Here is an 18586-nt window from a genome sequence, read left to right as displayed (position 1 = left end):
AACATTTTTGATGGTTTCTGTGACCTGCTTCTGCTTTTAATAAAACCCCACATAATCAGGACCAAACATCAAAAACGTGGGTTTATTTTACTCTAAAATCTTCATTTTTTTTCTCCTCTGTTTGATGTGCTTCAGCTCAGGTTTGGGCTCCTGTCTGAACAACGTGCCCCCAAAGCAGGAGTTTGTGTACCCCACCACAGCACCAGGTCAGGCCTACGATGCAGACGAGCAGTGCCGCTTCCAGTATGGCATCAGATCCCGACAGTGTAAATATGCGGTGAGCACACAAATATTACCCAGTTTTATTCACTTTTTAGTTTACTTACATAGTATAAGTCAGTGATTCCCAACCTGGAGGGGTCTAGAGGGCTCTGGAGGAACATGAGGCTTTTATACCAGAGAGACCTTCATTACGTTTAGCAGATATACAAAATAATAACACAATAAATAATTATGAAAAGTCCACATGAGACTATAATTGCATCCAAGGTTGCTTTTACCCAAATAAACATCTATGAACATAATTGATGTGCAGGTATGCATGCGGAAAATCATGAGTGAAACCAAATAATCTGCACTTATTTCTTTACAAGATGTGCAAAAAACCAAACCCATTAGTTAGTTATTTTGGCCTCTCACCACCTTCTAAGAAACAACAAACTGAATTGGACCAGAATAAAAGTCTTGTTAGAGGCTATATCCACAAATCAGCATGCAGATCTTGGCTATTTAATATCAGCCATGAAGCCCTGATGCACACCTATCTGTCAAAGAGGACCACATAGACATTTCAGCCTGGGGCATCTGTTGAACTGTGGATGGACACAGCTAAGCAGAGGCCCAACCAAGGACAGGGAAGCTCATTGACCACATACTCGTCATCTACCATAATATCAACCTTTTACTCACCTGTGTAACTAAATTAATAATGTTATGTGGACCTCTGCATATAGCTGCATTTTCCATGTGTAGTTATGTTAAAACCATAAATATAACTACATTAGCTTAGCTGTATCAGATGCATTTTTTATTAAAATAGGCTGGGAACTCCTTTTATAGATAACTGTTTTTGAAACTAAATATTTTTGCTCACAGTGTTAATTTGAGAGTGTCTTGAGCAACAGGTGTTGTAATTTTATTATTTCAGGGTTATCTATTTTTGTCCCCTATGGTGTTTCTTATGTAGTTCATTTCTTGTTTTCCTTTTTTCATTTGTCAATCCTTATTCGTTTTAGTTCAGCTCCTCCTGAGTTTGTTCTTTTTATTGTTCATCCCTTTCCTCAGCTCCTTATGTATTTTCCACTCAGCAGCCGTTCATTCTGTTCAATTCAATTCGATTTTATTTAAGTAGCGCCAATTCACAACACGTGTCATCTCAGGGCACTTCACAAAGTCAATTCAATCTAATACAGATTTCAAGTCAGGTTCATACATTCCAATTAATCCTAACCATTGAACACTGCAGTCAGATTCAGTTATTTATTCAAATTGGATAAAAAGTTTTTCTATCTAAGGAAACCCAGCAGATTGCATCGAGTCAGTGACTCGCAGCATTCCCTCCTCCCGGATGAGCATGCAGAGACAGTGGACAGTCACTGGCGTTGACTGTGCAGCAATCCCTCATACTGAGCATGCATGTAGCGACAGTGGAGAGGAAAAACTCCCTTTTAACAGGAAGAAACCTCCAGCAGAACCAGGCTCGGTGTGAGCGGCCATCTGCCACGACCGACTGGGGGTTTGAGAGAACAGAGCAGGGACACAAAAAGAACACAGAAGCACTGGTACAGGAATACTTTCTATGGGAAGGAAAAGTAAATGTTAATGGATGTAGCTCCTTTAGTTGTTTCATCTAGAAAGAAAGAACAGAAACTCTCAGCCAAGTTTTCAAGGTTAGAGTCTGAAAGAGAGCACATAGAGTTAGTCACAGTAAAAGCTCAGTCAGTAGCTATGTCTAGGAGAAAAATAGGGTGAAACAATGAAAGACAGGGCCAAGTGTATCATCAGTAGAGGGTGAGCATTACGTTGTTGCCAGCAGAAGCTTGGACGATGCCCCCCTCCAGAAAGGTGCCACAGGTAGACACAGAGTCAGGCCAGGTGTAGCTTCTAGGAAGAGAAAAGAGAGACAACATAAAGTTAGAAGCTGAAATAGTAGCAAATAATGCAAAATTGGAGAGTAGTATGAGAATGTTGCAGAGAGAGTGAAAGTGGTCATTATATCCTCCAGCAGTCTAAGCCTATAGCAGCATATAGCTCAGGATAACCTAAGCCACTCTAACTTTAAGCTTTATCAAAAAGAAAGGTTTTAAGCCTAGCCTTAAAAGTAGACAGGGTGTCTGCCTCACAGACTAAAACTGGGAGCTGGTTCCACAGGAGAGGAGCCTGATAACTAAATGATCTGCCTCCCATTCTACTTCAAGAGACTCTAGGAACCACCAAAAAGGATAGTAGCTCTGCAGGATTGGACATGGGCCATAGATTTGCTGGCCAATCAAGCCCAGTGTTGGCATGATCATTAAGGTACTTTTGGCAGTCTGGGAAGGTTCTAACTCCTACTGGAAAATGAAATCAGCATCTCCATAATGCTTTTTATCAAAGGGAAGCATGAAGCGCTCTAAATGCTCTAAATGTCATGGTAGACGGCTGTTGTGAGTTTGGAACTGATAAAACACACTGATTCCCAATCCACACCTTGTAAGTTTTTCCTAAACTCTTTGCCTCATAATCCTCTAAAAACTACAGCTATCCCAGTTACTTTGCTATCAGAGTTTTTCTTTTCACTCAGTCTCCCCCCTCATTCTGTAGGCTTTAACATTTCTGTATCTCTTGGTATTGTTCTTATGTAATATTCCCATTTTCTGAGACACTGAATTCCAGATTTTCTTAGTTGTAAGCAACAATTATTAAAACGAGCAGAAACAAACACATAAAACTAGGGATGCACTGATGTCAAATTTTAGGCCGATATCGATATCCGATATTAATATTGCTGTTATTGCCCATAACCGATATTTACCGATATTTTATATCATATCTCACCACCCTTTCAACACCGGGGAAAAAACTACCACACCGCTAACATTGCTTCTCTGCTTCAGTTAAACACCCCTTCAGTCCTGCGCTGCATCACTATCACTGTCACATGCCCAAACAAATACCACATGGCCAACTATGGGGTAAGAACGCTGTCAAAAACAATGTGTATGTAAAGACGGAAATGTGTGCATATTAGTCAATAGTTGTGCATAAGTAAAATCCAAAAGAGGTATTGTATATTTTCTCTATAAAAATACAAAATAAAATGTTACATTTTCAAGAAATTACAAACACAAAGTTCAGGTTTACAGTTGTGGTTTATTCTTTATGAATATGCTATAACAGTTTGTGAATACGATTTATTTTCTTTGAGAATACGAATTTACATCAGCGACTTGGTGTCACGTGATCTCAGGCTCAGAATATAGTGGGTGGAGTTATACAATGATGTACAGTAGGTGGCAGTATGCACCTCTGAATTTGTTGTGAACTGCCAGAACTCCCAGGTCCGAGTTTTTGCCTCTGCCACCGCCCGGTCCGCGGCACGCTTGGCCCCACGGTACCCGTCAGCCGCCTCAGGAGACCCACAAGCCAACCACAGCCGATAGGACTCCTTCTTCAGCTTGACAGCGTCCCTTACTGCTGGTGTCCACCACCGGGTTCGGGGATTGCCACTGCGACAGGCACCGCAGACCTTACGGCCGCAGCTACGGGCAGCAGCATCGACAATAGATGCGGAGAACATGGTCCACTCGGACTCTATGTCTCCAACATCCTTCGGAATCTGGTCAAAGCTCTCCCGGAGGTGGGAGTTGAATACATCCCTGGCCAAGGGGTCCGCCAGACGTTCCCAGCAGACCCTCACTATGCGCTTGGGCCTGCCAAGTCTGTCCGGCTTTCTCCTCCCCCAGCGGATCCAACTCACCACCAGGTGGTGATCAGTGGACAGCTCAGCCCCTCTCTTCACCCGAGTGTCCAAAACATGCGGCCGAAGGTCTGATGATACGACAACAAAGTCGATCATTGACCTGCCTAGGGTATCCTGGTGCCAAGTGCACTGATGGACACCCTTATGTTTGAACATGGTGTTCATTATGGACAATCCGTGACTAGCACAGAAGTCCAATAACAAAACACCGCTCGGATTCAGATCGGGGAGGCCATTCCTCCCGATCACGCCTCTTCAGGAATCACTGTCGTTTCCCACGTGGACGTTGAAGTCCCCCAGCAGAATAATGGAGTCCCCAGGAGGGGCACTATCCAGCACCCCCGACAGGGACGCCAAGAAGGCCGGGTACTCTGGATTACCACTCGGCCCGTAGGCTGAAATGACAGTCAGAGACCTCTCCCCAACCCGAAGGCGCAGGGATGCGACCCTCTCATCCAGTGGGGTAAACCCCAACACGAGACGGCTGAGCTGGGGGGCGACAAGCAAATCCACCCGAGCCCGCCGCCACTCCCCGTGGGAGAGTAGAAGAGAGTCCAGCCCTTCTCGAGGAGATGGGTTCCAGAGCCCACGCTTTGCGTAGAGGCGAACCCAACTATTTCTAGTCGATATCTCTCGACCTCCTGCACAAGCTCAGGCTCCTTCCCCCCCAGCGAGGTGACATTCCACGTCCCTAGAGCCAGCCTAAGCATCCGGGGATTGGGCCGCCGAGGTCTCCACCTTCGTCCGTCGCCTAATCCTCTTTGCACCGGTCCCTCACGGTTCCCCCTGCAGGTGGTGGGCCCACTGGGGGATGGTCTCGCGTCTCTCGTTCAGGCTTGGCCCGGCCGGGTCCCGCGAGGAGCAACCCAGCCACCAGACGCTCTCCGACGAGTCCCGACCCCAGACCTGGCTCCAGGGTGGGACCCCGGCTCCGCCGTACCGGGCGACGTCACGTGCCTCGATTTTGTAGTCGTCCTGAGGGGTTCTTGAACCGCTCTTTGTCTGACCCGTCACCTAGAGCCTGTTTGCCATGGGAGACCCTACCAGGGGCATTTAAGCCCCAGACAACATAGCCTCTAGGATCATTCGAGCACTCATACCCCTCCACCACGTTAAGGTGGCGGTTCAAGGAGGGGTGGTTTTTTAACTGAATTACTGAAATAAACTACTTTTCTGATGACATTCTAATTCATTGAGATGGGCTTACATGAACTTTGCTGTCATACCTAACTGTATTCAGACTCTGCCATCATTTTGCATCAACTCTTCTCATTTTTGCATCTTATGATGCTTGGTTACACTTAGCTACAAATATATCTTAATTACTTTCGCCGATTGTCAGTTTCTCTTCAGCCTTTCATTAAAATAAACTCAGGCGGACTTTGTTCAGCTGCTCACTCTGAATTCATGTTGGCCTTTCTCACCTTCAAATCTGTTATACAGCACATCTTGCAATACTTTCATGGAACAACCCTCTTTTTATGGCATGGTCAGGTTTTTACAAGGCCACCTTGAGAGCGAATAGACATCTGGAACAGCGTGTGGCTTTATAGACTCATTATTATAGATACCATGTAGTCAGTGTACGTACAGAATAAAACATTACCTTAAACTGTTGAAGGCTCCAGAGGGGAAAGATGTGAAAGTGAATGACAGTTTCTGTCTGTTGATCATAAATAAGAACTATAATGTTTCTTATATTCTCTCTCTTGTGTCTGTCTCCAATGCTTCTCCAATGGTTTTAGTCTCCTCTCTCTGACACATACAGGAAGTCTGCAGCGAACTTTGGTGCATGAGTAAGAGCAACCGCTGCATCACCAGCAGTATACCAGCTGCTGAGGGAACCATCTGTCAGACTAATACCATAGAGAAAGGGGTGAGCTCTGAAAATAATACTTCTGTATTTAACTATATCATATAAAGAACGTTTAGCTAAAGTTTGACTTGCACATATTGCTGCAATAATTTTAAAAAACTCACAGTTCTGGTCCAAAATGGAAATCAACTTAGTATGGACTCTAATTAATTAATTCATTCATTCATTCAAAGCCTTTATTTATACAGGTGGGTCCCATTGAGACACAAGGTGATGTAACGTTACATTAATTGTAGGCTGTTTGTAGGTTTATTTGAACCATAGTGGAAAGATAATAAAAGAGATATCAGTACATTTTAAAAGCTACAATTGGATGCACAAGTTTTAATTTAATGTGGATTTTCTCCAAACTGCACATGGTCAAGATTTTACACACAGGCTCATTTACAATATATTAGCAAAGAATTTGCTAATCCCACCAATCATTGTAGGTGCCTCCATGGCCACAGGCATCTAAAATCCTGCTCCTAAGCATGCAGCATCAGTTAGTGGATGCTGAGGCACCAACTCCACCAACTTTCTATAGAGTCACTGGCTACATACCTTCAAAACTTCATGTGGCCTTCGGATTAGCTCAAGAACAGTATGTAGAGAGCTTTATGGAATGGGGTTCCCTGCCTGGGCAGCTGCATCACCAAGTGCACTGCAAAGCTTTAGATGCAGCGGTGCAAAGGATGATGTCAGTGGACTATAGAGGAGTGGAGATATGGTCTCTGGGGAGATGATTCATGCCTCTCTGTCTGGCAACCCAATGAAGGAGTCTGAGTTTGGTAGTTTCCAGGAGAGCAGCACTTGCTGGACTGCAATGTGCGACATACCAAGACTATTTCATGTTCTCAACTCTGTGGGAGTGGGAATGCCCCTTTGCTCTAACAACCAGTACACAAAGCAAGGTCCATCAAGACATGTATTAGCAAGCTTGGTGTGGAATAACTTGACTGGCCTCCACAGAATCCTGACTCCTTTGGGATAAATAAAAGTGGAGGCTGCATGCCAAGACCTCTCATCCAACACCAGTGTCTGACTTCACAAATGGGCCTCTGGACGAATGGTTTAAATTCCCATGAACACATTTTTAAACCTTTTGGGAAAGACTTCCCAGATGAGCTGAAGCTGTAATAGCTACAAAGGGTGGATCAACATCCAATTAAACCCTTCAGGTTAAGAATGGCATGTCGCTCAAATTAATGTGATTGTGCAGGCAGACAAGTAAATACTTTTGGCAATACAGTGTATATACAGAGTCACCTACATCTTTTAATAACTTATAAAATGAATTAACTTCTCAAATGTAAGGCCTATTAGGTTCTCATTAGTAAACATGGTGTACTGTAGCTGGCAGTTTGTCTTTGCAAGTGTGAAAACTTGACAGCAGTCATTGGATCAGAGCCACCCCAAGCCATAAGTGAACTAAGCTGCTGAATAAAGCCCCAAGGCCTGCAGGGGGCCCCCAAGAGCGACTGACGTCTCACAAAGAATACAGAGAAAAGCAAAAATGTCAAAGTTGTAATTATGTGTGTTAAGAATTAGCCTATTATAAAGTTTGCTTCAAATCTTTATGAATCGCACATTTTAAGAAATGTGTTTAATTCTCTCAAATTTAAAATTTCCAAATTGTCACCCATAGATAAAGGAAATTGGTTATGTCGTTCAAGAACGGCCCCGGAACCACTAAGAGTCAAGCCTGCTTTGGCTTAAAAACTGCTTGAACTCTAGAATTACTGTTCACGGGGAAGGGAATTTAACGTCAACATGTACTCAGTTGATGCCGACCAACCTCATCCCTGTTGAAGATTTATGGAGTATATCTAAAAGCTATGTCCAAACTAGGAAACCAACAAGATTAAATTAACTACCAAAATCTGTCAAGAAAAGTGGTCAAACATCCAGCCTGAATTATGCCAGAGGTTTGATGAAGCCTACAAAAAGTGTTTGAGGTGCAATTTACTTTGAGGGAACATTCAACCAAATATTAGTGGGAGTTTTTGCACATACATTGTTCACATCCAAATTTTTGCCCCATTTGTTTTCTTTAAAAATCATTTAAGTTTATTCAGCTGTTAATGTGTTATATATTTGTGTGTATACTGCAGTGGTGCTTCAAAAGGGTGTGTGTTGCGTATGGGACTCGTCCAGAAGGTGTGGATGGAGGATGGGGCCTGTGGTCCACGTGGGGGGAGTGCAGCAGGACCTGTGGAGGTGGAGTCACCTCTTCTGTCAGACACTGTGACAGCCCCAGGTATAGATTTCCATAATCCAGTCACTGAAACAATTGAGAGAACCTCAGGAGTTAGCAAGCAAGCGGGTAGTCAGCTTATAAAAGAACTAATTGTGTTTTTGAGACTACAGAGTAACTGAAACCTGAAATTATCCGTACACTGCAGAAGATAATTTCAGGAAGGTGCTTAAGGGTTGATCATAAGGAGAAACGTGATGTGAAAGGAGGGAAATAAACTAAACCACCAGAAAACTGGAAATCACTTACAAATAAGGAAACAGAAAATAAGCTACACATATAGAAATGCCAAAGACACATGACAGAAAACAAGGTTCAAAAACACAGAATCATCTAATTATAGCTTAGAGAAACGCATGACCAACTGACAAAAGCAAGCAGAAGGTCAATTAATTCAATATTTGGTCATCCATCCATCCATCCAACCATCCATCCATCACTCCCTCCCAGTAGGACATACACAGAAAACGCTGATGTTAAGAGACACCCTTACCGAATGCCAGAACCAGCTCAGCTGACTCCTGATATGTAGGAGTGGTGGCTCGACTCCAAGCTCTGCCTAAAAAGCGGGGCTCCTTACTTTACCTCTTTCACTCTCAGGGTTGGTTGATCCAGCCATTCTGTAAAGGAATCTCATTTCTGCTGCTCGGATCCTAAAATCGTGTTATTTTAGTCATGATCCACATGTCCTGATCAAAGGTGAATGTCGAAATGTGGACAAACCAGTAGATTGGGAGCTTTGCTGTCCATCTTGTGCTCAAAAAATGCTAAAAACTCATGTCAATGCTAAAAAAGCATTGACATAATTAAACTCTTTTCCTTAACAGCAGAGTCCAAATCATCGCAGTATGTATAATCTTTTTAATCACTATCAGCAGAGACTTCATCTTAAATTATTAAAGGGGGGACTGGACCGACCCAAATCTGAGGCCATTTTGTTGAAATGTGACGAAAGCAGCCAGTTGCAAACCAAACAGAAACATTTTGTTTTATTTAGAAATGTTCTCTTGTTGAGATATCAGTGCAGCTAACATAAAGTCTAATCAATCTGAAAAGACAAAGATAAAGCCATTAAAACTCTATGCTTCTATGTGCTGATGTAAGGGAGGATTGATGTAGTCATACTCAACTCATATGTGACTGACTGATCCAGCTGTCTACGTATTTGACTGTAGGCCAACCATCGGTGGAAAATACTGTCTGGGAGAAAGAAAACGCTTCAGGTCCTGTAATATTGATGTAAGTTTTGCTCAATCTTAATCATCACTGCAATCAGTTTGTCTGTACACGTTCATCTAGACCTGGGGTTCCCAAACATTTCAGCCTGTGACCCACAAAATACCAAAGACTGGTGACCCCCTATTGGCAACCTCATGACCCCCTAAAAATACGTATAATTATTTTTCACTATATTTATTTATTACATTTATTTATAAATATTTTTTATTCATTTAATAAATATAGAGTTTCATAATTTAATGCTATATTTTATTATTTATTAATGTATTAAATAAAGAAATGGTGCAATTAAATTATTCAATAGGATACTTAATGGTACCTTTATGTATTTCATGACCCCCTCTTTGTGGACCCCTGATCTGGATGACAAATATTGTGCATCGTCATTGAATGATTCTTTACTTGCATGTGTTGTTTGAATGCAGAGTAAAATATAAAGATAAAATGTACTTGTATGTATAAGAATTTGTCCATTTGTGCCCAAAACAGGAGTGTCCTTTAGGCTCCAGGGACTTCAGAGAGATCCAGTGCTCCGACTTTGATAGCACCTCTTTCAGGGGAAAGTTTTACACCTGGAAACCTTACAGAGGAGGTGAGTGTTTTTTTTTGTGTTTCTTTTTTTTGCTGAAGCTTAGTGTGATTATTTGTTTTTTATATATGTCCATAATTCTGACTGCTAATGTCGTCCTGTACTCATGACGTTTTAGATTATTTAAACTGACCTTACTCACTTGATCTGAAAATAAAGGGTGTCATTTATTGCAACAATGTCGTTTCTAAGCACATTTTTAACATTACATGCTCATCCAGGAGGAGGGAATGCTACAAGTCTCTGACTCGATGCAATCTGCTGGGTTTCCTTAGATAGAAAACCTTTTATCCAATTTGATCTGACTGCACTGTTCAATGGTTAGGATTAATTGGAATTTATGAACCTGACTTGAAATCTGTATTAGATTGAATTAATTTTGTGAAGTGCCTTGAGATGACACGTGTTGTGAATTGGCGCTACATAAATAAAATTGAATTGAATTGAACAGAATGAACGGCTGCTGAGTGGAAAATAGATAAGGAGCTGAGGAAAGGGATGAACAATAAAAAGAACAAACTCAGGAGGAGCTGAACCAAAACGAATAAGGATTGACAAATGAAAAAAGGAAAACAAGAACACAAGAAATGAACTACATAAGAAACACCATAGGGGACAAAAATAGATAACCCTGAAATAATAAAATTACAACACCTGTTGCTCAAGACACTCTCAAATTAACACTGTGAGCAACAATATTTAGTTTCAAAAACAGTTATCTATAAAAGGAGTTCCCAGCCTATTTTAATAAAAAATGCATCTGATACAGCTAAGCTAATGTAGTTATATTTATGGTTTTAACATAACTACACATGGAAAAGGCAGCTATATGCAGAGGTCCACATAACATGTTTTTCTGTATTAGATTGAACTGACTTTGTGAAGTGCCTTGAGACAACATGTGTTGTGAATTGGCACTATATAAATAAACTGAATTGAATTGAACTGAATTAAATTTTACAAAGCCAGAATATTAATGGAACGTTTTGTATCAAAAATAGATTTCTTTTTTACTCAAGTTACAAATTTTGACTGAAATTCCTGCTAGAGGACTGATTCCATATTTTTTGCCAGCAGTTGTAAGTCATTACTCATAGTTTGGTATGATTGTTCATAAATTATGAGGATCAGAGACTTTTGGAACATTACTTCCTGGTTAGGATTTGGATTTAGGCTTAAACAATGGATGAAAGTCAGTGCATATTGTACTTTCATCTGAATTGGATTCGTTTAGTCTTTACTCTAACCCTTTTGAGATGGTTTTGTTTTGTTAATTTTGTGCTTTCTAAATAAACTGAACTGAAACTGTCTGTGTGTGTTAGAGTGAAGCTGAAGATTGCCCCTCCTGTCTGGTGTACAGATGCTGGCTGCAAAGAGCCCTTGCATCCCAGAGTTCTCTGCAGGAATTTCTCATTTCTGCTGAACGCTGAAAACGGGATGTTAAAGATAAAAAGCTTAAACAACATTACTGCTTTAATTTTCGGGCAGTTCAAGAACATAATGACTTGCAGAGATACTGCGAGAAACAACTCCAACACCAGGCAACAAGTGGTCTTTTCATCAGGTCAGCTGATTTTCCAAGAAAAATCTCTTGCAGCTGTTAAAATGGGAAAAGTTCCAAAATTCACTTTTCCTTGTTAAAGTCGAACAACAGCTCTCAATTTCTTCTGTGCTCAGACTTCCAGTTGAGTGTTTCCTCCTTTTACATAGAAAAGCCACCTTTTTCTCCTTCCTCATTTCCCTGATCTTTCCTCTCTAAATATATTTAGTTTAGCATCATGCATTTTCTTCTCATGTCTGTCCTGACGTGGAAAACAGAAACAGGCTGACTCTGTCAGCTCAGACAGCCAAGGACAGTTCATTGATGAAAAAAAAGCTCTCATTTAAAATGTTTTTCTTGAAACAAGCTCTTCTGTGTCCATGTTTTCAGTCCAGGAGCCTTCAGATGCAACCTTCACACTCCAGACAGAACACCTGAAAGCTACTATTACCCTGCCAAAACTCGGCACCATGGGAGTTGTAGTGTTCCATAGTCTGACCAATTTAATGTCTGCAAGTTTAACCAGTACATACTTGCTTTTTCTTGCTTGCACAGACTGTTACTGCCAGCACAAACAAGCACAGGATGATGTCAGCAGCCACTCTAATTAGACGTTTTTGGTCTGTTTCACACATGAATGAAGATTTGTAGCAATACTGTGTTAAATGTGGTTGTGTTTTATATTAGGATATTTTGTTACATTTATTGGCCACTCAGTACTTCCCTTTACCACTCCAAGGTGTTAAATACTAAACCTTTGGGTAAAGATGACGTTTTTCGCAAAGTAGCAACTAGAAACTGCTAAGCAAATGTGCTGATTAACTGATTACCATCAGTGGGACACGTCCATGAAACCAGAAGTATTGGCAATTTGCTGGACTGGAGCATACAGGTGGGTGTTTTAACACAATACCAAGGAGGAAAGACACCAGAAATGACCCTAAGAGAACTTCCACTTCTTTGCTTCCTAAACACAGAAAACACATCGGCTAAAAGAAAAGAATCAAGAACCTGTTTCACAAGACGCTTCAAGCCAGAACATACACACCTCTACACAGTCTCTTTGTGTTTACTGAAAGGACCGAGACTCAATGGGAGGTTGAAGTCAACCCACTGCTGCTATCCAGGCAGTCATGGCGTGTTTTGACTGACTTATATGTCTTTGTGGCTTCATGATGGACACGTTTTGTTGAAAAATATTTGAGTCGACCATGAAGTCCTCTGGATCCTAAAGTATTCTGTTGTGGCATCAACATAAGCAATGATCAAAAGATTAAAAAAATAGTCTCACACCATTATTCCTTCTGCATTGAACTTTACGCTTGACACAATGCAGTCAGGACCGCTCTCCTACATTGGATTACCAGACAGAAAGGTGTGGTTCGCTCTAGAGTACAACGCTTTAATTCAATTCAATTCAGTTTATTTATATAGCGCCAATTCACAACACATGTCATCTCAAGGCACTTCACAAAAGTCAGGTTCATATATTCCAATTATTCCTAATTATTGAACAGCGCAGTCAGATTCAGTTATTTATTCAAATTGGATAAAACGTTTTTCTGTCTAAGGAAACCCAGCAGATTGCATCCAGTCAGTGACTTGCAGCATTCACTCCTCCTGGATGAGCATGTAGAGACAGTGGACAGTCACTGGCCTTGACTTTGCAGCAATCCCTCATACTGAGCATGCATGTAGCGACAGTGGAGAGGAAAAACTCCCTTTTAACAGGAAGAAACCTCCAGCAGAAGAAGGCTCAGTGTGAGCGGCCATCTGCCACGACCGACTGGGGGTTAGAGAGAAGTGAGCAGAGACACAAAGAGAACAAAGAGTTTAGTACAATGCTCTAGAGTACGCATGATTTACACTATGGCTTCCAACGTGTTATATTGCAGTTTGTGATGTAAGTCTCTGATGTAGCTCCTTACTCATGGAAACCCATTCCATAAAACTCTCTATGCACTGTTCTTGAGCTAATCTGATGGATGACCTGGCACACTATCTGTCTTACCCTCCTCTGAATCCACTCAGTGATTTTTACAAAGTTGCTGTCATTTCCTGTTGCTTCCACTTTTTTTTTAACTGTGAAATTTCATGAATAGACTTTTTGCACTAGTAGCATCCTAACATGGTACCATGATAGAATTCACTGAGAGCGACCCATTCTTTCACATATGTTTGGGGAAGCAGTCCGCATGTCTAGGGGCTGGATTTAATACACCTGGCATCATAGTGTATGTTTTAAAAATTAGATCATTTTGATCCTGTTTAACCTCTTTGCAAACAATGGTTTCAAATAAGTAAATGTCTACTGAGATGTTATTAGGGTAGCTGAACCTAATTTTAGATCAGTTGGATTCACTATAATATATGGAAGCTGTGAATTAAAGAAGACCCAAAGCTTAAGCTCAAAATGTTTTGATAAATGATTTTAAGGAGGAGCACACTTATGTAACCAGGTCATTGTAGCTTTAAATTTGTTTGATTTCACTTCAGAAATGTAGTTTCTTACATGTACTAATGATTCACAGAATATTGTATGTGGATATGAGACCGTCTGGCCAGGAGGGCAAATTTTTAGGGTTGGCTATTGCCTATCCGGCCTTCCCCCTTGGTGTTAAGTTAAATACTTTTATATTCAGAAGTATTCAAGCCCCTGGCAGATTTGGGATTGAAGTCTTGTAATTTTATCAGTATGTTTCTTCTGACTGGAAAGAAAATTAACAATTTGGAGTGGCTCAGCCAGAGTTTCATCTTGAATCTCATAGAGAATCCGTGGAGTGAGCTAAAGATTAGGGTGATGACATGGAGGCTGAGAGACTTGGAGCTCATCACCAAGGCGAAATCATTAAAAAGACCAGAGGAAAAATTCAAAAAGCTGGAAAGCAGTTTGATTGCTGTAATCCCATTTCCACTGACTATTGAGAAGGATATAAATTCTTTTTGACATCCCATTTGTAGGAATTTTAAATTGAAAGGTTTTTTTGGTTGTATTTTTGAGTAATGCTTCTCATTTCCTGTCAGAAACAAACTTAGTGGAATGAAAATAATTTAAAATTGAATATCTGCTTTGGGTATAAATAATTGTGTGCTTAATTGTATAACTGTATCAGCTTAAAAATGAAAATTTGCAGTTTTTAAGTTACTGCTGATATATTACAATTATGTACAATACTGATATAGGGACTGAAAGGTAGAGGTTCTAGGACAGACCCCGGAGGGACACCATTAGCTACTGTAAAAAATGACGGAAGGGAAATCATCTGTCTGTGGTCTGTGTGAAAGATAATTATGATTCATGTTGAATGTGTCTGTTTTTGTGTGGGTCCAGGTGGGGTGAAGCCCTGCTCTCTCAACTGCCTCGCAGAAGGATACAACTTCTACACAGAGCGAGCGCCCGCCGTGGTTGACGGTACGCTGTGTCGAGACGACTCTGTGGACGTTTGTGTAAACGGGGAGTGTAAGGTCAGTTGAAAGGATTTTGTTTAAACACATCCATGCGAGTGTTTGATTGCAATGAAAGTCATTAAATGTGAGGAAGGTGGTTTAAACCGAATCAACAGAAGATTGTCTTCATCTGGAATAACATTGTTTGTACTTACTTTGAAGCATGAGCAGCTGCAGCTGTCTGGTTTACACGTCGACTGGTGTTGCTCATCAGAATCAGCTGCTCGGACGATAAAACTGTCGTAACTTTTGCACCAGACTCAGATTCCCATTAATGATCTTAATCATGGCTGTTAATGAAAACAAAACATTGCTCTATGCTGTGCTTCGAAGAAACAGGAACCACCTGGTGCTCCAAATGGTCCACCGAGCCCATCTGACACCCATGTGCCCAATTTGTTGAACAATCACTAATGCTTTTCTTAGAAATCTCACAATGAAACGTTTGTTCTTTAGCCCTTCTGAGTGTGCATAAATTAGAACTGATGCTTCAGATATTACTAACATCTTAACCTCTGTCCTTAAACCTTATGAATTTCAGCTTAGCTGCCTCATTTATTGTGTCTCAGAGTTTTCTCAAACTGTGGAACAGAGGTGGTCTGTAATCCAAAAAGACGGTTTTGTTTATCAAAAGTCCTCCTTTTTAGCCTCTTCCTCATTTTTTCTCCTGTGCTCTGCTCTGCTCTGCTCTGCAGAAACTCAGTGACCTTCCAGCTCAGTTGTTAGTCTGTCTGTGCTGCAGGCTGGTTTTCATTCCCAGCACTCCTATTTTCTGCCTTTTTCTACTTTCTAACTTTCTTCACATTTACTTTTTTCTTGCAGTTTTTCTGTCCGCAATCCAGCCACTCCTCAATTTCTATTTTAGCCAGCTCACACGTGATATATGTCTGTCTGTCTCTTGCTTTAACATTCGTTCAGTCAGATAATCAAAAGACGAGAGAAAACTTTAGAAAAGTTGTATCATTCTCCCAGTCATATCTGTGAAAATATGATCCAGGTAATTAAATTCAGATATGTTGGCTAATGCAAGTGGCTGCACAGAGGAGGGAATGTTTGCACTGTTTCTTTGCAGAAAGAGAGTAGCAGCATTTTTGTGTGAAGTTTGCATGATCTCCCTGTGCATGCTTTGGTTCTCTATGGGTACTCTGGCTTTTGTCCTACTGACCAAAAACATCCATGTTGGGTTAATTTGCATGTCTAAGTTGCCCTTAGGTGTCAGTGTGTGCATGCATGGTTGAATGACAGCAGATGGATTGCTAATATTAAATGTGCATGCAAGAATAGTATGAACAGAGCAGGCCAGAGAAAACCAGAAGAAATCTCTTCTCAGTTCTGTCATGCTTTTCATTGCCTGATTTACCTCAGATTTAAAGCAAAGATGTCTCCCTTTTTCCTGAGTCCAAGTTTCAACAACTGTGAATACCCAAACATAAATCAAAGATTTTCACCATTGGATCTGTTTAAAGTTTCTTCAGTGTGGTCATGTATCAAAGGACTGGACCTGAACATCTATTAACACACAAAACTTATCTGCCTGCATTATTAGAGATGCACCAAGCATAACCTCTTTGTGAGCTCAGGTTTTTTTCTTTGACCCACCAGTACCGGCTTTTGACTGATTCATATTTCTCTTTTAAAGCTGTAAATATAACAGATTATAAGAACATCAATCAAAAGACTTCCTGTATTTTATTTACATTAGGAATAGAGGGTTAGGGTCACACTTCTTGTATAAGAGGGCAGTCGGACAATTACATTACTCATGTGACATTTTAATGTCTGTTTAGCATCTTATATTGGTGGATCTATATTCCTAAGGGAATGTACCTTTATACTTAAGATATGAGAAAGGGTGCCAACATTTCCACATCCAGCATGTTCTACAACACGTGCACAAAAAACTCCTGAAACTCCAGGGTGTACCCCGCCTCTCGCACATTGTTAGCTGGAGGTAGGCACCAGCTTATCTGAGGTAAATCGGGCAATGAATGGGTAGATAGCTTCAATAAGGTATCAGAAACATTCCTCTGTGGACTATGGTGGGCCAAATGAGACAAAAGACCTGCAAACCATTGTTTGTTGAAGGATGCCCAAAATATCTGGAGTAGTACGGTTTAAAAACATTGCTCCCAAATATTAAAACTTATGACTTTGAAGAAAGAAGCAAATTCTCAAATACATTCTATTTTTTTTGATAGATAATTTCATAATCCTAACTGACCTAAACAAGAAAAGTGTTATTCCATGTAGTTAATATTATATTTGAATCCACAAAGCATTTACGTTTTCTTTATAAATAAAGTGAAATACTCCTGCAACTGTTGTAAAAATGATATATTTTTTCTATCATTAGTTACATTTTGCATTATTGGCATCAACTTTCATCTGAGTTGAAACTTGTTTTGTCTCATTTGGACACCATCTTGAAGCAACCAGTCACCAAATGAATAAATTGGAATTGAAGCAGTTTGTCGTTCATTTTCTGCAGTTTGAGTTTAGTTCCCTGTTTGAGAGTTTGAGTGAAACCACCTGTTTCGCTCATCATGATATTTATTTATGTCGACAGCTTTGAGTTCAGTGACCAAAGAGCGTTGTCTGCACAGGATCAGACAAAAAAACAGCACACATCTGGGTTTTCCATCTGATATTTCTGTGTTTTGAAAATGCAGTCTGGAAGACATTAGGAGGTGATTCGTCAGCTCGGCCTCTGACACCTCTCAGCTCACCTACTGTGCCCTCTTCCGCCCGTGACCTCGGCCGACCTCTACACCTCACCGGTTTCTCTCTTTTTATCGCAGCACGTGGGTTGTGATCGTGTGCTCGGCTCAGACATGCGTGAAGATCGCTGTCGGATCTGCGGGGGTGACGGTAGCAGTTGCATCTCTGTGGAGGGAGTCTTCAATGACTCGCTGCCTGAAGGAGGTAGAAATCAAAACACTCCTTTTACCTTTTTGGTTTTATCACCCTTTGCTGAGCAGCTCTCTGCGTAGTTAGATACAGGCAATCTAGGCTGTGATCTAGACAAAAGTAAAACAGCAGAAAGTGTTACATTTTAATTTAAATTCTTGAGCAGTGTTCATGTTCCCAAAGATTAGACACAGCCAACAGGAAACATTCAGTTGAGGGTAAGCAATACAGCGTGTAGCCAGGAAATATGCACATTTGGCTTTTACTACCCTGGATCGAGAGAGCCTCTTAGAAAGATGGATTTTGGGCCCATCAGAGGTTAAAAACATACTTTTATAATCATGTATTCACACAAGCACTGGCTTAGCTTAGGTGAAATACTAAATAAAGCCAATAAACACCACAGACTAGCTCTAGGTTCTGTACATATTTTACTCGAACTACTGTCTATACCTGCTTTAAGATCAATGAGATAATCAGATATGTTCAGTCATATTTAATAAATGAGAATATTATTGGAAAGTTTATTTATTTCAGTATCTTTACTCAGAAAGTGAAACACATATGTATTATATTATGTTTTTCAGTGAGATTTCCTTACATTCTCCGTTTGCAGCAAAACGTCCTGAGCTGCATGTAAGAACATAGGTTTCTGATAATTTAACACATTCAACACATTCAAGCGGTTTATAACAAAGGTCAAGGGGGATTGACAGGATCCTCCCTGTAAAGACTGCTCTCATTACAGATTCCTGTTGTTTTTGCATCTTGTAACCAACTCAGATGAAACA

General features: G+C 40.8%; 1 protein-coding gene across 2 annotated transcripts in view; it reads left to right on the top strand.

Moving 5' to 3' along the window:
- The window catches only part of adamts10 (ADAM metallopeptidase with thrombospondin type 1 motif, 10), a 75161-nt gene that overhangs the window by 36740 nt on the left and 19835 nt on the right, over positions 1-18586 (top strand). For both annotated transcript variants that reach the window (XM_047375892.1, XM_047375891.1), the window contains exons 12-18: positions 136-277; positions 5730-5837; positions 7931-8076; positions 9249-9312; positions 9802-9904; positions 14773-14906; positions 17687-17810. In XM_047375892.1, the coding sequence (XP_047231848.1) occupies positions 136-277; positions 5730-5837; positions 7931-8076; positions 9249-9312; positions 9802-9904; positions 14773-14906; positions 17687-17810 (821 nt within the window). The remainder of the gene's footprint in view (positions 1-135; positions 278-5729; positions 5838-7930; positions 8077-9248; positions 9313-9801; positions 9905-14772; positions 14907-17686; positions 17811-18586) is intronic.

Source organism: Girardinichthys multiradiatus, chromosome 9 (assembly GCF_021462225.1).
Source record: "Girardinichthys multiradiatus isolate DD_20200921_A chromosome 9, DD_fGirMul_XY1, whole genome shotgun sequence".
Lineage (NCBI taxonomy): Eukaryota > Metazoa > Chordata > Actinopteri > Cyprinodontiformes > Goodeidae > Girardinichthys > Girardinichthys multiradiatus.
The sequence above is the reverse complement of the archived record's forward strand: the minus strand, read 5'-3'. Positions and strand labels throughout refer to the sequence as shown.